Source organism: Caloenas nicobarica, chromosome 3, assembly GCF_036013445.1.
Source record: "Caloenas nicobarica isolate bCalNic1 chromosome 3, bCalNic1.hap1, whole genome shotgun sequence".
NCBI lineage: Eukaryota > Metazoa > Chordata > Aves > Columbiformes > Columbidae > Caloenas > Caloenas nicobarica.
This window is the reverse complement of record NC_088247.1, coordinates 17,100,562-17,118,877: the sequence shown is the minus strand read 5'-3', so window position 1 is coordinate 17,118,877 and position 18,316 is coordinate 17,100,562. Positions and strand designations below refer to the sequence as shown.

General features: G+C 38.5%; 1 protein-coding gene across 5 annotated transcripts in view; it reads right to left on the bottom strand.

Moving 5' to 3' along the window:
- Nucleotides 1-18,316, bottom strand: part of MBOAT2 (membrane bound O-acyltransferase domain containing 2) — a 98,854-nt gene that overhangs the window by 31,842 nt on the left and 48,696 nt on the right. For 3 of the 5 annotated variants that reach the window (XM_065631539.1, XM_065631541.1, XM_065631540.1), the window contains 2 exons: nucleotides 6,822-6,917; nucleotides 2,955-3,010 (listed from right to left, as the gene is read on the bottom strand). In XM_065631539.1, the coding sequence (XP_065487611.1) occupies nucleotides 2,955-3,010; nucleotides 6,822-6,917 (152 nt within the window). The other 2 variants (XM_065631543.1, XM_065631542.1) reach the window with 2 other exon arrangements.

The window sequence follows — 18,316 nt, the reverse complement described above, 5'->3', positions numbered from 1 at the left end:
GCTATAGTTGCAAAAGCTTCTCTACTTGCACCATCTCTTAGCTAGAAATTCCTCGTGCAAGTACAATCCTCCATTTTACAGACCTTCTAAACTGCACCAGCAGAAAAGAGCCCTCCTTCTAGATGCAATGCACCTTTCCTTCTCCAAAATCTGCTAGTTTTAAGTTCGATGAAAAAAGGTACTCCAGAATATAGGAACTTGACTCTGTTTTAGCCTAAAGTTTTGCATAAATAAATCTAATTCTTGCCATAACGAATTAATATAGACAAAAACAGTCTCCAAATAATGCAAAAACATTTCTGCCTTTAAAGTATACATATGTGTTGCCAAAGATAATCGACAAGAAATACAGAGCAAATCTTAACGTACTGGCTACTCATTTTTGGTATTGTTCATTTAAGTAACAAGAAACTGCAAGAAGGCAAGAACTATCAAGGGCTTAAGTTCAAAATATAAATCAGAGTATACCAAAGGCGTACCCTAAATTTACTCAGGTGTAGATTTGCGATCCATGCAACCTTCTGAAAAGTCGGTATTATACAACAAGCTTAAATTAATCCTATGCAACTTGCATAGAATTTTCCTGCTTAAAAAAAAAAAAGCCCACAGTAAGTGCACAGGGCTGTAACAGAGGGGTAGTTTTTATTTATTTATGGGATTCCATACTAGTGTTCAACTTGGAATCAAGCATATCCGCTTAGCTAAGACAGACTCTTCAATACATAGCATGAGTGAGCAGCCTTCGTGATTCCATCAGTGCTCTCCAGGACCTTCAAATGTGACACTGCCAGCAGCTGAGCACAAGGGACAGGCTGCCAGGAAAAGATCAAGTCCAGAAGCCTTTACCACAAAACCAGCCTAACTACAAGTAGGGTCTTGAAGCTGACCAAGATCTTCCAACACACCACCACCTTTCTTTCAGCTGTTTATTTTCATCATCTCTCCTTGGATGCACCGGCAAAAAATGGGGGTGGGAAATAAAGTAATTTGTGATTAATATAGCCAAGCTGATGTGACTAGAGCCTCAGAGTTCCATTAATCATTTAGTATAATGATTTTCAATGTTATCTCCTCCCCATCAGTATATCGCGAAGTATTTTCCAGTGGAAGCATGGACCTTTGTACAGTGAACAAAAGCCCATTGACAGCAGGGTTCTTTTCATTAATTTCTCAGGATAGACCCCTTCTAAGTTGTCTGTGGTTAAAAATCACTGCTTTAATACAACCCCAGTTTCTCCTGTACATCTTTTCTAGCATCTCCTGACACCAGACTAGCGGTCACTCCTGAATTCACTCTGGTCACACCAACTTTTGAAAGTCATGTTCAAACTGTGCTCCCAGCAATGGCGATCAACCAGCTCAAGTCAAGGGCTCTACTAAACTGCAAATGCAACCAGAGAGAACTTTTCCAATATATAATCAGCTACTCCCCACAGGCTGCCAAATATCCTGGAGGATCTCTGATACGAGAACAAGGAACAAAATTTCAAGATTGATGCTCAGAATTCAATGATACCTGAAAGAAGTTCTGACAAAAAATAAACTGGGCTTATGAAGAAAATACAAGTTATCTGAATTAATTAAAGTAGGGAAAAAAAAATCTAGTTTCGTTTATGATGAAAGCTAAGAATAGAGCTGATTGAATGAAACATTTGTTTCAAGATTACCAGGAACACTCACAGGCTTGTCCCATACCACAACTCCACTATTGTGCACAATGGCACCAGATTGAGAATAACTCCTTCCCCTAGCAAAATAACAGTAAGAGGAAGCATTTATCTTTGATATTAGAATTATTGCTTCCTCATAATAAGCTGTTTCCTTTAACTTGTGCACTCTGTAATCTAATTGATTATAGCTTGGAAGACTAATACTTCTGAATATATTTTCTCTGCAAGTTAGACATCAGCTTCTTCAACCAACTAGGTATGTCGGGCATTATTTATTTATTTCCATTCACACAAGAATTCTTACAAAAATATGTTTTCCTGAATTTTCACATTCATGAATGTTGTTGCCTACAGACTTCTCTAGAAAGGGTATCATAATGAGAATGGAAAAAAAAAGAAACACCAAGAGCACCCAGGCTAGGATGCAAATGAGACAAAAACAAACTCCATACATAATGTTACTAAAGAAATTTCAGATAAACAGCTGGTTTGATGCAGGTGTCTGGGGCTACACTCCCAAATCTTCAACTGACAGCCGTAGCTCCAAGTGATTCAAGCTAATTAGTTAGGTTTATTGAATGATCTTTTCAAACTTTAAAATGAAAATTACTTCTTTGAATTTAAAGGTAACTAAAAATCTAGATACCCTACTCACAAAAGCCAACATCAGGATTCATTTTTGTCACAACCCAGGGCCCACTTAACTGATGGATAAATCTGACACGAGAAAAGACAGAAACATAATTAGATAGTCTGCCTGTCCACACTGATAAGTTAGCAGTGAGTGCAACTATGATAATAAACTAAATAGGAACATATGCAAAGGTTTTATAAAAATCAACATACATGACACAAATTAGGGTGAGATTAACAGTATTTTAAAATAAGAGGTGCTCCATAACTGAAATTACATGTACTTGTTTCACCAATCTGTCAGCAACAGTGATCTCTGAATTTGGAAATAATTTAGCTAAATGTCAGGATCAACACTCCAGCACAAAAATATGTCAGTGGTCTTTGGTCACTGGCCCCAGAAGTGTCATTGGTCTTCTGATAAGTAGTGTCTTCTGCCCAGTGGGAGTATTTTCAGAGCTTTTCTAGTGTCTGAGCAACATTTCTTGGTACTTCCATTAGTTATGCATCAAGAGAATCAGTTGAGACACAAAAAAATTAATATATTTTGTCCTAAAACACAAACTGTCCAAAGTAACTCATTGACTCATGACTAACTTCCCTTAAATTTATTTTGTACAAAAAACTAAACACAGTTTAAAGAAGTCTTACCATCATGAATCTCAAATGCCAAACTAGTGATCTTCTGTGTAATTATCATCATTGGACTGTTACAAAAAAGGAAGAAAGAATGATTTAGAAAAAAATTTCACGTGTTTCTTTCACATGTAAATATCAAACAAAGTTTATACTAATAGTCCAGGTTAATTACTCTCAACTGGAAGACTTTCAATGCAAGGACAAAATGATTAGTTTTTGGAGCTCAAACCATTCATTAAATGCAATGAATTTAATCCTCAGATATGGCATTTGCTAACTGATGCCTTTTGTTGCTGCACTAGGCTCCACCAACACTGGCAAAGTATTTCACTTTTTTACTTACATTGGGGTTTTTTTGGTTTTGTTGTTTTTGTTGGTGTTTTTGGTTTGGTTTGGTTTTTTACAGTGGGAAGAGTAAAGAAGAAAGGGCAGTAAGAGCAATTATATTCGTTGTAAACTAGAGCAGCAGTAAGCAAAGGACAAAAAATACATACCGAAGTTGAACAGTACTATAATTTATTTAGATTTGCAGACCAGTTCTGCTGTTTCAACTAATACCTGGTCCTACACTTAATTTTTCCACTTAGAATTATTATTTGCTTCAACTAAACATATCTGGCAAAACAAAAACCCAGCATAATTATGCTGGCTCCAACAGAGTTTAGTTTGTTTTGAATATGGTCCACTTGAGTCAATCTTAAACTGTCCAAGACATATTCTTCCCTGGCTGAGTCAGCTTTTCACTTAGAAATTACACCATCTTCGTGGTATCTAAGAGTTTTTGACTGATATAAATCCCAGCACTGCTAACTCCCTAACTGAGGGCAAGGAGGGGATGGGGGAGACCATAAAGTAAGCTACCAGAATTTAGAAATTTAACTTTGAAATCAGATCTCAAAAACATATCAGGGACTGTATTTACCTAGTAGTGTGTGAGCTGAAGAAAAAAAAAAACTAAAAAAAACTAAAAAAAAAAAAAAAAAACTAAAAAAAAAAAAACAAAACACCACCAACCACAACATTCTGTAGGATGGGCACATAGTTTTGTTCAAGTCTTTTGACTGCACGTGGCCTTTTTAACATATTTAAGTTGTGACAGAAAAACAAATCCAAGAGCCATTGAGCCCTCTTTCACTGACATGGCTGTCAGTATCTTGCCAGATGGCTCTGTCTGTCAAACTATTTTTTTTTAGGTTGTGGTTATTTCAATAAGCACAATATTTCCAGTCCTCAAAATACAATCAGGGAAAAAGTTATTTCTGCTGTACTATCAAGTGCCACAAAATCCTGATATCAAGACTAGAGTGACGGGCAAGGATCAGCAAGGAAGAAAACCAAACAAGAACAGACAGTCTGGAAAATCCCTCATATCTCTTTCTAGCACCTAGGCGGCTGGCAGAAATCCCCAATTGATTCTGAACATAATGGGTTTTCCTTCTGTAAGTGGACGTGTAACAGCATGGATCCTGCCTGGTGGAAGGATGGAGCTCAGTTAGACCTTATATTAATTTTGGCTCATACATCTCTCATTGTTATCAGAGCAGACCCCGGTATTTTTTATTTCTCAAGTGGCTATTCCAGTACCTCCAGAGATCTGGCTGAGGAGCAACAATCCAGAGACTAAAAGAGGAAGAGCCCTTCCTGGAACAGTGAGGATGTGAACCAGGGTTTTAACAATCCCTTTTCAGTGCTGGCAGAAGGGCAAAGGAGGGCTGGCTGGCTGGCTGGACAGATGGAAGGCTCCGTGGCAGCTGGCATCCATCAGTACTGAAGCCAGGGCCACGCAGCCCTGCACAAGCAATGGCACCTCCAGCATGAGGTCTCCTCAGCTGTCTCCACTGCCAGTGCATTGATACCTTCCTTCAGACTTTTGGCAGATTCTCTGGGCTTGGACACTTCGGATGGGCATGGCATGCTAGGAGAAATATCTGCATCAACAGACATTCAAAGTTCCTTTGGAGCTAGCCACTAAATGAATCCACCTTTGGAAGAACTTGCTGGTACTGGGGTTCAACAGCTGGTTAGGCAACTCTCGTTATTTTCTTGAGCTTACTCTCTTCCCTTGGAACTAGAGAAAACTGACATGCAATAGCCCCCTTTGGTTCATTTTCCTTCTCCTCCTGTTTTGGAAGCAACCTCTGCCTCAGGCCTCAGGGGAGCAGGTGCAGTATATGCCAGAGATTTAATGGGAAAGACACACATCAAGCTCTCAAACCGGTGCATGAAAAGATTGCTTCAATCAAGCAGCTCAAACATAACAGAGTTGGATCCGGGCTTCAGAACAGTTCTGTCCAGAGCACTGATCTCAGGAATCTTTGGCTGTGTTTAGACCTGGCTGAAATCTCTGAGCTAGCACCAAACCAACAGAGGCACAGAGACAGCTGCTCACTGAAAGCAGTACAGTTGCACATGAGCAATGCTGGGCTGAAGCTCTATTAATAGTTTGAAAGCAGCAACAAACAAGCACAATTATACTGTTTCCAGAGCCAGCTCGGAGTTTTGATCACTGCCAAGGTTGTACACTTTGGCTCTACAGTGAACTGGAAGGGACAGCATTTGGATTGCAGTTCCACTTGCAATGGTGAAATTTAATTCAACATCAGTAAACCGAGTTTTAAAGTGCCATTATGAGTGTCTGTGCTGCAAGTTCTCGTTATAGCCAGTGGAGATCAGGTCAATACAGTCAGGGGCATCTGGCAAGTGACCCAGTTCACACTAAGTTAGACACTTAAAGGTGGGTCAGCTGAAGTGCCCTCCAGGCTCTATTGTCTACATCAATCAGATCTCTGCCACCCACAACTAGAACTTGGATATCCAGCTTGAAGGCAGACACTTGGATGTAGGCATAAACATGGAAAGATGTTTCAGAAGGTAAGACCCAGCTAAAACTTACAGAAAAGGTGAACTTAACCATAAAAGCTTTTGGTGTCAGCCTACAAGAGAAGTTCCTGGACTACATGCCTGTTATCGATGAAGACTGAGAAGCAACAAGGCTGACAAGCACAACTCTACTACACAACACGGGTAACACTGAACTACAAAGACCACTGCCATTCACAGTATTCCTGAAAAGAATTTAATGCATTTTTTAAGCAGACTAACAAAAACTCCCCGTCTCTTTCTTCCAAAATACATAGTCTCCTTTAGATCACTAAAAACACCATCAGTAGCAAACTTATTTATAGGAAATGCTGTGTTTCACTTCTCCATGTCTGCAGTACAAAGAAGAATCACCAATATGGTTTATTTCTACTTTGCCTATTCAATTCGGTTTTGCTCCTATACAGCTCAAGCCCAACATACATTTAAGTTCATTATATAAAATAAGAACACATACAGACAAAACTGTCTATTTCCAAGGGCTTTGACTACGCCACAATACAGGTGCCCCTCTCCTTAGCTTTCTCCTTCTGGAACATCTAACATAAAACAAAAAAAAACAAAAAAAGCAGCTAAAAGCTGAAGCCCATAAAACGTTCAGATTTTCCTCACTAAGAGGTATCAGACTGTGGCAGGCATGCAAGTACATCAGATACAACTCAAGTTTCATCATGTTGTCATGGATGGCAACAGAGATTTTAGGGAAAAAAGCAAAATAAAAAATTCCCACAGCCACCAAATCCTTTATGCACTTCAGACAAGAACAAGAGGCAGCAGATAATGCATTCATGGTTCTAACAGACAACAACCGTTCCCCAAATTCTCAATTTGCACAATTAAAATACAGATACGTATATATTTGTATGTGTGCCAATATGCACACACACACCCAGCTTTCTCTCGAAGTTAAAAAGTGGACACACTCAACATGGGAAAATACCAATAACTGATACAGTATCACTTAGGAGGACAGGATAGAAAGATTATTTTTCTTCTTACCCAGAAAAATCAGCAGAATACTGTCCATAATCAAAGATATAGACTCTAGTAATTTGGCACACAGTGAGGTATCCCAAAGCAAAAACAAAGCAATACCTGGAAAGAAAATGGAAAAAAAAGCTCTTCAATTAAAAACCATAAACAGTTCTCGATGGAATAAACTACCTTTTAAGTCGAGTTTAGTGTCTTATTTCTAGTGAATATTACATAATTGGAGTGTGTAATTATACCTCCTGGGTTTTTTAGTAATATTTATTCTAAATAAGCACATAGGGGTTTTTTGTTTTTAAAGTGTACAGTACTAACTTACAAATTCTATTGTCATTAGCCAATATATTTATTCACATAAATAAAGTGCAGGATTCATAATTTCAAGCACCATTGTAAAAACTAGAACTCCTACAAAGAGAAAATGAATCTGTTAAACTTTTTTAAAAATGCAAAGTTAATGTTTGCCTATACAAGCATAGAAATTGGGCAAATTATAGATCAAACATCATTTCCATTGAATGTCTTTTTATACATTCAAAATTCAGCACCACAAATCCCACTGCTGCTGTTTTCAAAGGAACTGGAAAAGGCAATTAATTTTCAAATACACACATTAAAACATATCTGAGTTAAAAAGGAACAGGATGCCTTTATGCCTCCTCTTAAAGCTGATCTTCAGCACATGTAAGAAAAACACAGATAAGAACCACCTTCTATTAAGTATTATAAATTTAATTCCACATACGACTTTTTCAGGTCAGGGTTAGGATTTTTAAGATGAACAGCACTATAGTAGTGAGAAATTATTTGCCAATACACCTCACAAAATCTGCCAGATATTCTTTGCAGCCGAGAGGATCGTGAATGCCAGCAGGAACTTAACTAATCCTTTAACACTTTATGCATTAACTTTAGAGTCTTGAACATTTCCACATAACTTAGGAAACATTCATGGTAATGAAAACAAGCACTTGTTTAATGTTCACAAGGCTAATGTGCAACCCCTACAGTAGATCATATTATACATTCAGAATCCAGTTACAATGAAAACATTCACACACCAAATGGAAAATCATGACTAGGACTGGATTCAGGTTAAACAGTGAGGGACACCACAAGAAGAGTTTGGAACATGCTTTTCCCTTTTACAAATAAATATTTTTGGGGAAAAAAAAGTCAACATAATAAATTCTGAAGTCTTACACATTATTCTTCAATCTGATAGCGATACCTATTTTTGCCACACAGAACATTTGTAGTCTAACCTTTAATTAAGAATTGTGCTAGATATAAACCATTTAGTATTTTAAAACATTCGGCTTCCAAATTACAGGTTACCTTACATATCAGTAGCTACATTAAACTACACTCGTTACTTTTTTAGAAAAAAAGTTTTAGGGTGCCTGTTTTAGCAATAGTTTATTTTCTGTTTTCATGAATATTAATAAACCAGAAACAATATTATATTGGGTGGCTAATTGGTACAAAAATGAAAAATGTTTACAATAAGAACCCAACAAAATTATACAACAATTGGCTCATCATTATACCAAATTATTTCAGCAAGAAAAAAAAAATTAACACAATTAAGTAGTATGTAGTGGACTGCAGGTATGAGGAATATGATATAGTGTATAACTCTTTTCGAAAAGTTTGTAATTAAAATTTTGCCAAGATGTTTTAAGAAAATCTACCCCGCCTCAATCACCCAGGTTTCACATGGGTGAGGAGTGTGTGGGTTTAGTTCCCATACTAAGTCCCACTTCTTCCAAAGTGAAAAATTCATTATGATTTTCAGCTTTACCAGCCTCCTGATCTACATACTAAACAATTCCAGATTAAAAGTAACTTGCAGAGATACCTACATACTAATTACTAAAAAGGCAAGAAAAATTAAAATACTGTAGTTTTAAGAGAACCTCATTTTATCCCCACTGGCAAGATCATGTGTTTATTAACAACAGTCTATTCACTAGGTCTAGAACAAAAAGAATTATAAAAGTGACACTAACTACACCTTTCATAACTTAAAATGCTATCCATAGCAGCAATACGTACTTTGTTAGGACAAGAAACACACTTAATCTGTTAGTGGATTAGGTAACTACCCTCAGATGGAAGAAAACAGACACCAGTTTCTACCTCACGCACTTTATGTTGTGAGATATTTATGCTGTTTTTAAATAAAACATTATGAAGACGTCTTTTTGCAAGCACAAAAGCTATGCTGATAAGTAGAGGTGAAGAAAAAATAATAAACTTCCTAAAAGGAAAGCACTGAGATTTCAGGAAACCTTAGGTTCTTTTCTATATAGTCATTATGATACTGTCCTGCAGCATTATGGGAACATGCAACTGCAATTCCTGTCTAATTGAAGAAACAGGTCATTAATCTTGATATCTTTTAAAGGCTTTGCATTCGAGTTCAAGACACATCCAGTGATTTTATGTATTGTGTACCTTCCACATGCTGCACTCAAGTAGTCTGGGTTTCCCCATGAGCACTTGCTCAGTTATTCTTCATGCACTCAAGTGTTTAACGAATTGCATCCCTCTTTAAGATGAATTTCAGTGATACTCAATGTTACCCCAGTTCTACATATATGAGGATATTGAGAAATAAAGAGATTATGTGGGTCTGAATACCAAACTGGTGAGATGCAAGGTCTATTAATTCTTGGGTGAACTTTAAAAAAGTTGGCAGAAAGGACATGACCAGTACATTTCAGTCACACACACACGTGTTCTGTATTTCTACAATCCTAACCATGGGTGTTTCATGAAAGGCGAAAGATTATTTTTGTAGCTAACACAAGTAGTTTAAGCCACGCTGTAGTGTTTATCACTTAGGAACACGGATTGAGGCAGCAATGCTGCCTGACTTTGGAACAACGGAGTGTGTAGGGCAGTATAAAGGTTACTTCTTCACTTAGAGGTTCCTGCGGCTTAAACGCCTTCCAACTTCTACAGCAAGTTAACTTTTTCTGATGAAATAACTGGTTTGGTAGACAAGGGAAGAGCAGTGGGTATTGTCTACTTGGACTTCAGAAAAGCTTTTGATGCTGTCTGTCTCCCATAGGATCCTCACAGATAAGCTGATGACATATAGGCTGGATGAGCAGTCAAGTAGATTGAAGACAGACTGAACGGCCAGGTCCAGATGGTGGTGATCAGTGGCACAAAGTTGAGTTGGAGGCCAGCAACAGCTGTTACTAACTTTATAAAAGTACACTTACTGCATTTTTCCTACCTTCTGCAAAGGCTCATTCACCAAAACCACCCCTTAGGTCAGAAAATTAAGGAAGGTTTTGCAGAGCTCAACCACATCAAGTTGTAGCCAACTACAACAAAATTAATTACAGGCTGTACATAAATGCCACAGTTTTACCCAAGGCTAAATTTTCTCCTTCAGCAGAAAAGCAATTGGTCTTTAAAGTCGACATTACTCTATACCTGCTACTCTATACAAAGAGATTCATTTAGAATATGTTTAAGATTAATTCACGGGATCTTTGTTAAAATGACCTTACTGTATCAACGGATGCAACAAAGTCAGACATGTCTGGGAGACACTGCCGTAATGAAGTAACAGAAAGCAGAACAGGTTGTCTGATACGTCTAATTTTTGCTTTAAAATTTAATTTTAAAAACAAGCAAACAATACTGGATAATCCATCGTATAGGAGGGTTTTTCTTGTACAAGTCTGCCATATTAGGTTTTAATTCCTTACTATTTTGAACTTCCCAGAGCACTAAAAATAAAATTTAATATGTTCCATCCATAAAGTTCTATCATTCCTTTAAAAAGAAATATATCAAGTAAACTAATCAAAGAGTATATTCTAAGTATATTCTAACATATTACACATAAAATATAACTTGTAACATACTATACACGTTATAGAAATAAAATATAAATACTAAGTAAGCAGCCTCTCCAAGTAGTACTCTACAGAAGGTGCTCAACAGAAAGCTTCTGTTTATTCTATTTTAAAAAGGGGAAAATAATCTCTTATTAGTAAAGAAAATACATTGCCCTATATCATTATGCATTGTCCAGTCATTTTTGTCAAGTAACATTAATCGATATAAACGTTAGGGTTTTTTACCTGCGTATATATAAGGACAACAAGCTTCCTTATATCTGTATTTATACATATACAGATGAACATACACATGTACAGATATACAGGCTTCAGTTCTTCCACATTACATGAACTTTCTTTTGGTTTCCAAACATCTCAATGGAATTCGATTTACGAACTACTTCCCAATGCTCTCCCAGACTCAAACCATCAGCACTTGAAAGACCTGGATGCAGACATGGCATCCACACATTTAATAACCCTCTGCATACTAATCCTCCATCAACTTTTTGCTCCACAGCACACCCACATCTTTACCACCCTCTTTTGCTCCAAATACACTTGAGAAATAGCTGTTAATTTCCACATTTTCCATATAACTACATACAAATTCAATAGCATAGAATGAGCCAGCAACATCTGCTTATATGAAGCTTCCACAGCTTTATATTCTGTGGTTTAACAGCAGAACCCTCAGCTTTTATCTGTGTCCCTCAGAAATTCTGGGTTGCTGGCTAAGACAGAGCAAGAACATCCTCAGGTTAATTCCAGAACTTTGTATCTGCTGACGGACAAGCCGGGCCACACACACGTGAGCTGATTGTATCTGCATAACCGGGGTGGGAGCTGGATTTTTGTTTGATTTTACACTTTTGTGGGACTTAGCATCTTAGTTATAAAATATTTGGTAAAGTACCTACGATACCTATCTCTCTCTTTGCACAGAATGCAGCCAAAATAGAGCCATGACCTTGACAAAGGCATGCTTTGTGAGATGTCATAACAGCTTCTGTTATTTTAGGCTCTTCCCATGCAGTGGAAGGACAACAGCACAGTCTGCTTTTGCTGGAAGAAAGTTAAATAAACCAATCAACACAGGGCACTTTTTCACCAGCTAGTCAGCACATACTATGGATTTAGCCTTGAAATAAAGGTTTCACGTTTAGTCAAGATCCACTCCTTTCATTATGTTATGAAGGGGTTTTTTTAGTTAAAAAAAAAAGCATAATTCAGTTTCAAAAGGCAGACCTGACCACCATGTAACAATATACTGATTTGATTTTTAGAAAAGGTGATGGAACAGCCTCCGAGTTTTCCCATGCGCTGTTCTGAAAGCTGCTGCCTGGGTTGGTTTGTTTCTTCTACTGCTCGTGCCAACATAAAAAAACCTAAAAAAAATAAATTCTTGTCTCTAGGGTCAGAACTGAATTCTTATCAAAATGCAGCTATATTAATTGTTTTAATTCTAACGAGCATAATTAGTTTTCATTGTTCACACAGGGAAATTCAACTCTACGCAGTTGGAACATACAATATTTGTTTGCAAAACTTCAATGGAAAAACTATATGTCAAGCAAAAAGGTCCAAAGTACCAAAGCTAAACATCTATCTAATTTTGTAATCATCAAGTACAGATGTAGTAATCATCAAGTCACTTGTAATCATCAAGTACAAGACAACAAGTACAAGCCAATAAAAATACTGAGTAGAATTAGTTTAGTTTTGACTGTCCTAAGAGCCACAAGATAAGGTAGCCTGCCCCAACCTGCTGTTACACTAAAAAGAAATTCCTATTTTCTCAATCGCTGTTCAGACTATGGATGCACTACTGATACACATCATTGGTATTTCTCACAACATGGATCAGTTTTCTGACATAATAAGTAACAGACTCAGAGTGTGTGGCCTTAACCAAGTCCCAATCCTCCCTGTATTTCAAGAAACCACTCTCTAAAATGTATGCAATATTAATCCCTTTGAGCCAGCTGGAAGCCTTCTAATCCATGCACTAGTCTGTCCCTCCTGGTTACTTCAAGCAGAGATTCAAAGTGCATTGGAAAAAAAAAAATAAAAAACACAAACCCAGACTGACTATGAGCCCATTTCCAGAGAAGGAAGCATTCAAACCATCATGCTTTAGTAGCAAGCAATTTGGCTATCCCATCCCAACCCTCTTCAACCCTCAATAGAAGATTTTTGGATCTGATCACAGAATCATAGAACAGTTTGGGTTGGAAGGGACCTTCAAAGCTCATCTAGTCCAACCCCCTGCAATAAGCAGGGACATCTTCAACTAGATCAGGTTGCTCAGAGCCCCGTCCAGCCTGGCTTGGGATGTCTCCAGGGATGAGGCATCTACCACCTCTCTGGGCAACTCGATCCAGTATTTTACCACCCTCATTATAAGATATCTTGCTCATGCCTAGCCTGCATCTCCCCTTCTTTAGTTTAAAACCATTACCCCTTGTCCTGTCTGAAGTCATTTCAAAGCAAATTTAACAAGTGGGCAGAGTTCTCCAACATTCAGATGCCATGACAGTGCTACACAACATACGGCACAATGGCTGCATGTGGCCTCCAATGTCAGTCGCTTGGCCTGCCCGCCCTGCAGCGCAGCGCTCGCTGAGCTGCTCAGAGGTGCTGGCCACGGGTCAGGCCCACACCTCGGGACCCACTAGTGTCCGTGTTGGGTTTTGCTCAGCCCAAACAAACACCATCCAGGCCCAGAGGCTTCCTGCATATAACCAGACACACAAAGCCATGGGACACGAGGCTTCCTTAGCTCAACTGCACCCAGAACCCTTTGCAATGGGTTTGCTAGTTTTGTTTACTACAGATTCTCTATAGATATTATTGTTTGCTTCATGTATTTTGATGCCTTACTACATAACAGCAACATAATGGCTTGATAAAGTAAATCTTGAACAAGCTAAGTTAAAAAGATCATTCCACGTACAGCTCTAGGCCATATCCCAAACGCAACATTAATGTACGACAAATCACAGATATTCTTGTCAAAATGCATACTAAAAACTTGGTATTTTCCACGTGCTGAGTTGATATTTTCTTGCTTTCTGACCTCTCACCTCACTCCCTCCAAATCTGGAACATCTCAAGTACAAGGACATCAGCTTCAGGCTCTTGTACAAAGGAGACACATCATCTACAAGTAAAGGGGAGGCAGCGGGGAGGGAGTTTTCATTTCTTCCCTGGGATTGCAAAAACACGTTCTGTGCTTCATCCTTCCCATAAGTCTTGAAAGGAACATGGAACCAGGAAGGGTGGGAATAGAAGAATTGATTTTATCCCTTATCAGACTCAAAGCTGAGAGGTGAAGCTGACCCAGTCCAAAACCAATGTTAAACTGAGATGAGACTGAGAGGTCACCTAATTTGTCTCTCACCTGAAAAAGCACAGTGTGTCACATCAGCTCCCATTTCTGCGATCGCTTGGAAGTGTAATAGTAAACAAGCCAGATAAGAGCACCAGATCTGACATTTATCTTTTAAAAAGTTGACAATAGTACATACGACTAAAAAAAACACACAAAGAAGAAAGCCTAACAGCTTCACAACACAAAATATGTAAAGGCAGAACTCCCTTATGCTAAAATCCATCTTACAAAGCCCAGATGAAGGAAGGTAATTCTTGACACGTCTTCTGACAAAGAAGAGTACTCATAACTCAGAAATAAAGTTCCTGCAAACTTCCACAAACATTTCGATGCTGGTGCTGTGAACTTTCATCTGTTCACCCACTTTTATACGCATTTTTCTATATATTTGCCTGGCTATAGGATGTTTCAGCATCACAGCATGCAAGTCATTTTATCCTTCATCTTTCGCACATGTGATACAGAAGTAATCTTCTTTCAAACATCAGGAACATGCCCAGTATCTTTACTTTTGCAAATCAGCAGAAGCCCATAAAGAACATGGCTAGAAAATGGTCTCGTTTTAGGAGCTAGGCAGCAACACAACTTCTGTAGAATATTTTTAAGGAAATAAAGATGTTACTACAGAACATTGACAATAATAGGACTATCGAAAGCGCTATTTTGAAGTACAGCCCTACTAGCCATAATGGTTTAGCAACTGTAAACTATAACTGCTATACACAAAATATCCTGCAAAACTAAATCATTTTTTTTCCGTGGACCATAAAGCTTCATACAAGAACTCACAGCCAGTAAAACAGAATGAGCTCTCTGCTGACAAAACCATGGTAAGGTCAATCATTAAACCCATTACTGCCATAAACCTGGTACTTGGCAAGTATCATCTCGGATAAAGATAAGAGCAAACGGTTATTTTCATTCACCCACCCATCACCCCGTGCTCGCTGCACAGCCCCCTCGTACCCCGCGCACACCCCCACGTGCCACAGCTGTTGCTCCTTCCCGGCTGCAGAGCAGAACAGATTCCCAGCTGTCTCAGCCCCCTAAGCTCTTCTGCGACCCCCACATCTTTGCCTGGAGACACAACACCTGGGACAGAGAAACAGCGTGGCTGCAACGCTGCCGGGAGAGGGGGGAGTTCAGCTTAGTCACGAGGTGGTGCCAGCTGGAAGCTGTGCTGAGCCAGCCAGGAGACGTCTTCTGCGTGTGCTGGGGATGGCAGCAGCTGGGACACGTACGGGACGTGATTTGCTGAGAAGGTGGTTGTGCAGCCAGAATCAGCACACGGGGAAGCCAGCAGATTAATAAACAACTCAAATTCCCGCAAGGTGGAGTATGCAAAGAGAAAGGCCACAGGAATCAATTTTCTTTTTTCCAGGAACAGAATATTTGAGTGATTCCAGTATCAAGGCAAGCCAGGTGTTCGTGTTAACAACCTAACACAGCTTCATTTCCTTTTAAGCCATTTCTCAAAACAAAATGCCCTCTTTTACAGAGGTACTTACCAGAAGGGATGATGGTACTCTATTTCCTACCCTATTTCTTGCCTCACCTTCAGGAAGAAATCGAACAGTTCTTTGATTTCTACTGGCCACTGAATCGACTGCAAGCCCCGCGGCTGGTCTGAGCCACACCAAAGCTGCAGCCCTGTCCCTTCCCAAGCTATTCACATTGTCTTGCAATCAGACACACATCCCAAGCAGCACAACATTTGGAATAAAAGCTTTTCTGAAAAATCTGATTTACTTAAAATATAGCTTAAGTGAAACGCCTGCTTTGCTCCAACAACCAGCATTCCTTTAGCTTGGAAAGATGTACCCCTTCAGATGACTTGTTTAACTTCTGTCCAATTTTCTCTCTCACACCCCCCACACATCCTGCCACTTCAAGCTACGTTAAAGCACCACAATCACACAACAATTTCCTATCTTCTATATCCTTTAAACAATGCGTGGAAATGTATATAACATTCTTCTGATGCATCAACTTCACCACTGTCACAATATTTGTCCTGCAGAATCACGTGCAGAGATCTAAGCCAGCTGTCTCCTGCTCCCAGCCTGGAGAAAACCTGTCGGCAGCTGAATTTTCTCTGTTCCATGGTGAAGCCTAACACAGGTTACTCCTGAATACAGGATGGCAACTTCTATTCTCATGCAGATTTATTTTCTTCCTCATGACAGAAACACTATTGACTGTTTCCAGGGGTGAATTTGAGATGCTCCACAAAAAGTGCAAGAAACCAACCCTCAGCAAAGCGAGCTCTGTGCATAATGGTTATTTATGGCAGGCAGCAGTCCTCCTGCACCCTCACACGGAAATACTCCAGCTTGGCGGCTGGGAAGAACCAGTATCTGCAGATTGTTGCATGCAAGTACACAAGGAACTCATCATGAAAAATGTCTTGCATTTATTTTTGGAACATTTTTCTTCCAGTTAACAATCAGAAACTGAAAAAAGAAAATTACCTACTCATTGACAGTTCAAGTCATGGCACAATCGCTCATGGAACTGTCAAATGTTAACTCCAAGCAAACAATAATTATTCAAAGCTACATTTAAGATCTCTAAGTTAGGAAGTCACTGTATTCTCAGAGTATTATGTATATATTACACACGTATTTATAACTATATAAACTGTACCTTTTTCTAGTTTTGATTTATTTGGATACTGTCTTGATCCTATCTCCATATATATTTGAGCTTAGCTGCGCTTTCAGCCTACACTAGCGGCCAAAGTGCTTGCACTCTGCTTTCTATTATAATATTATAAAGATATAAAATATTATAATATTATTATTATATTATCCTTGCTCTTGGGTAAAGACTGCTTGTGTTCATGATCTTTTAATACCCTTCAAAATTTTCCCTCTAAATGTCTAGAACAATCAAACGATCTTACAATTAACTACAAAAAAAAAACGAACCCAAAACAAACACCCCAAAACAAAACCAAATGCACAAAACCCCATAATTGCTCAGTTTATTCCAGCTAAGAGAGTCATATGACCTGTTCCTAACAACATATTGTATAAAGTCAACTAGCAGAAACTTTTGGGTAGATTTAATCACAATTTATGTTAGTGGAAGAGACCACATTTCTGTATATATGCAGTTTTCATGTCAATGCTAAAAAGGATAAGGAATGTCAGGTTGTTCATCAATTATCCTTTGAGATATGAAATCAAAATAATGAATTATTCACCTATGTGTACACCCATATTAGTGCCATTTGCCTATCACTCTCTTCATCCATTACCTTCCTGCATTATTTTCTCTTATATATTCTGAAACTCACTGCAGATCTCAACTTTTAATTCATTGAACTTAAGTAATTGAGAAAAACCACTTAAAAATCTCAAGGAAAAAAACGATGCATCTCACTTCAGCAATTTCTTTCTTCCAGCATCCAAGAACTTTTCATACTTGCAAAGTATCTGGAAATTTCCTCATACTACTGGTTTATTCTGTTTTGTACAAGCATGGATATGAACAAACACAATGAGCCATTCTTTATGCGAGCTGAGACCAGTTATTTTTCTTGTCACAAATAGGGTGTCCAAGCAAATGAACTTCTTGCTCCCAAATCTTTTCTAACACTGACTTATCGATGAACAAAATCTTTCACTGCCAGCAGGACTGCCTGGAAGCTGCAAGGTACGTACAAGGGAAGTACCTGCAATCATTTTGCCAGCTCAAAGCTTCCTTTGGGAAAATTTTCATTACTTAAATTCCTTTATCTACAGATACCACAAAAGGCACATGCGAATTCTGAAGAGATATTTATGAATTTTAAACCTGAACTACAAAAGAGACTGAGAAGAGAGCTTGTCTTGATTTGTATTTTTCATGACTGGTACTAGTATTAATTGGGAAATATGCTCAAATTTCTTTTTAATAATAATTCTAGCTATTATGCAGTGGAAAACTCTGTATTTAGACTATCAAAAGCCAAATATTATCAGCTAAAAGTAAGTTTGTTAAACTTAGAGCAACAATCAAAAAAGTAATTTACATGCAATAGTTTATACCTATTTGTTCACAGCAAGAAATATTTAACATACATACAGAAGCAGATTACGATTATTACGGTTGCAAAGGTGCCACTGTGCATTAGACACTTCACCACAACACCACCCAGCCAGCAGCACGGACCAGCACAACGACCAAGGAAGAGAACTGGACTCCAGCAGCCTGCGAGACCCATCGCGGACTCATCGAACAATTACAGATGAGTGACT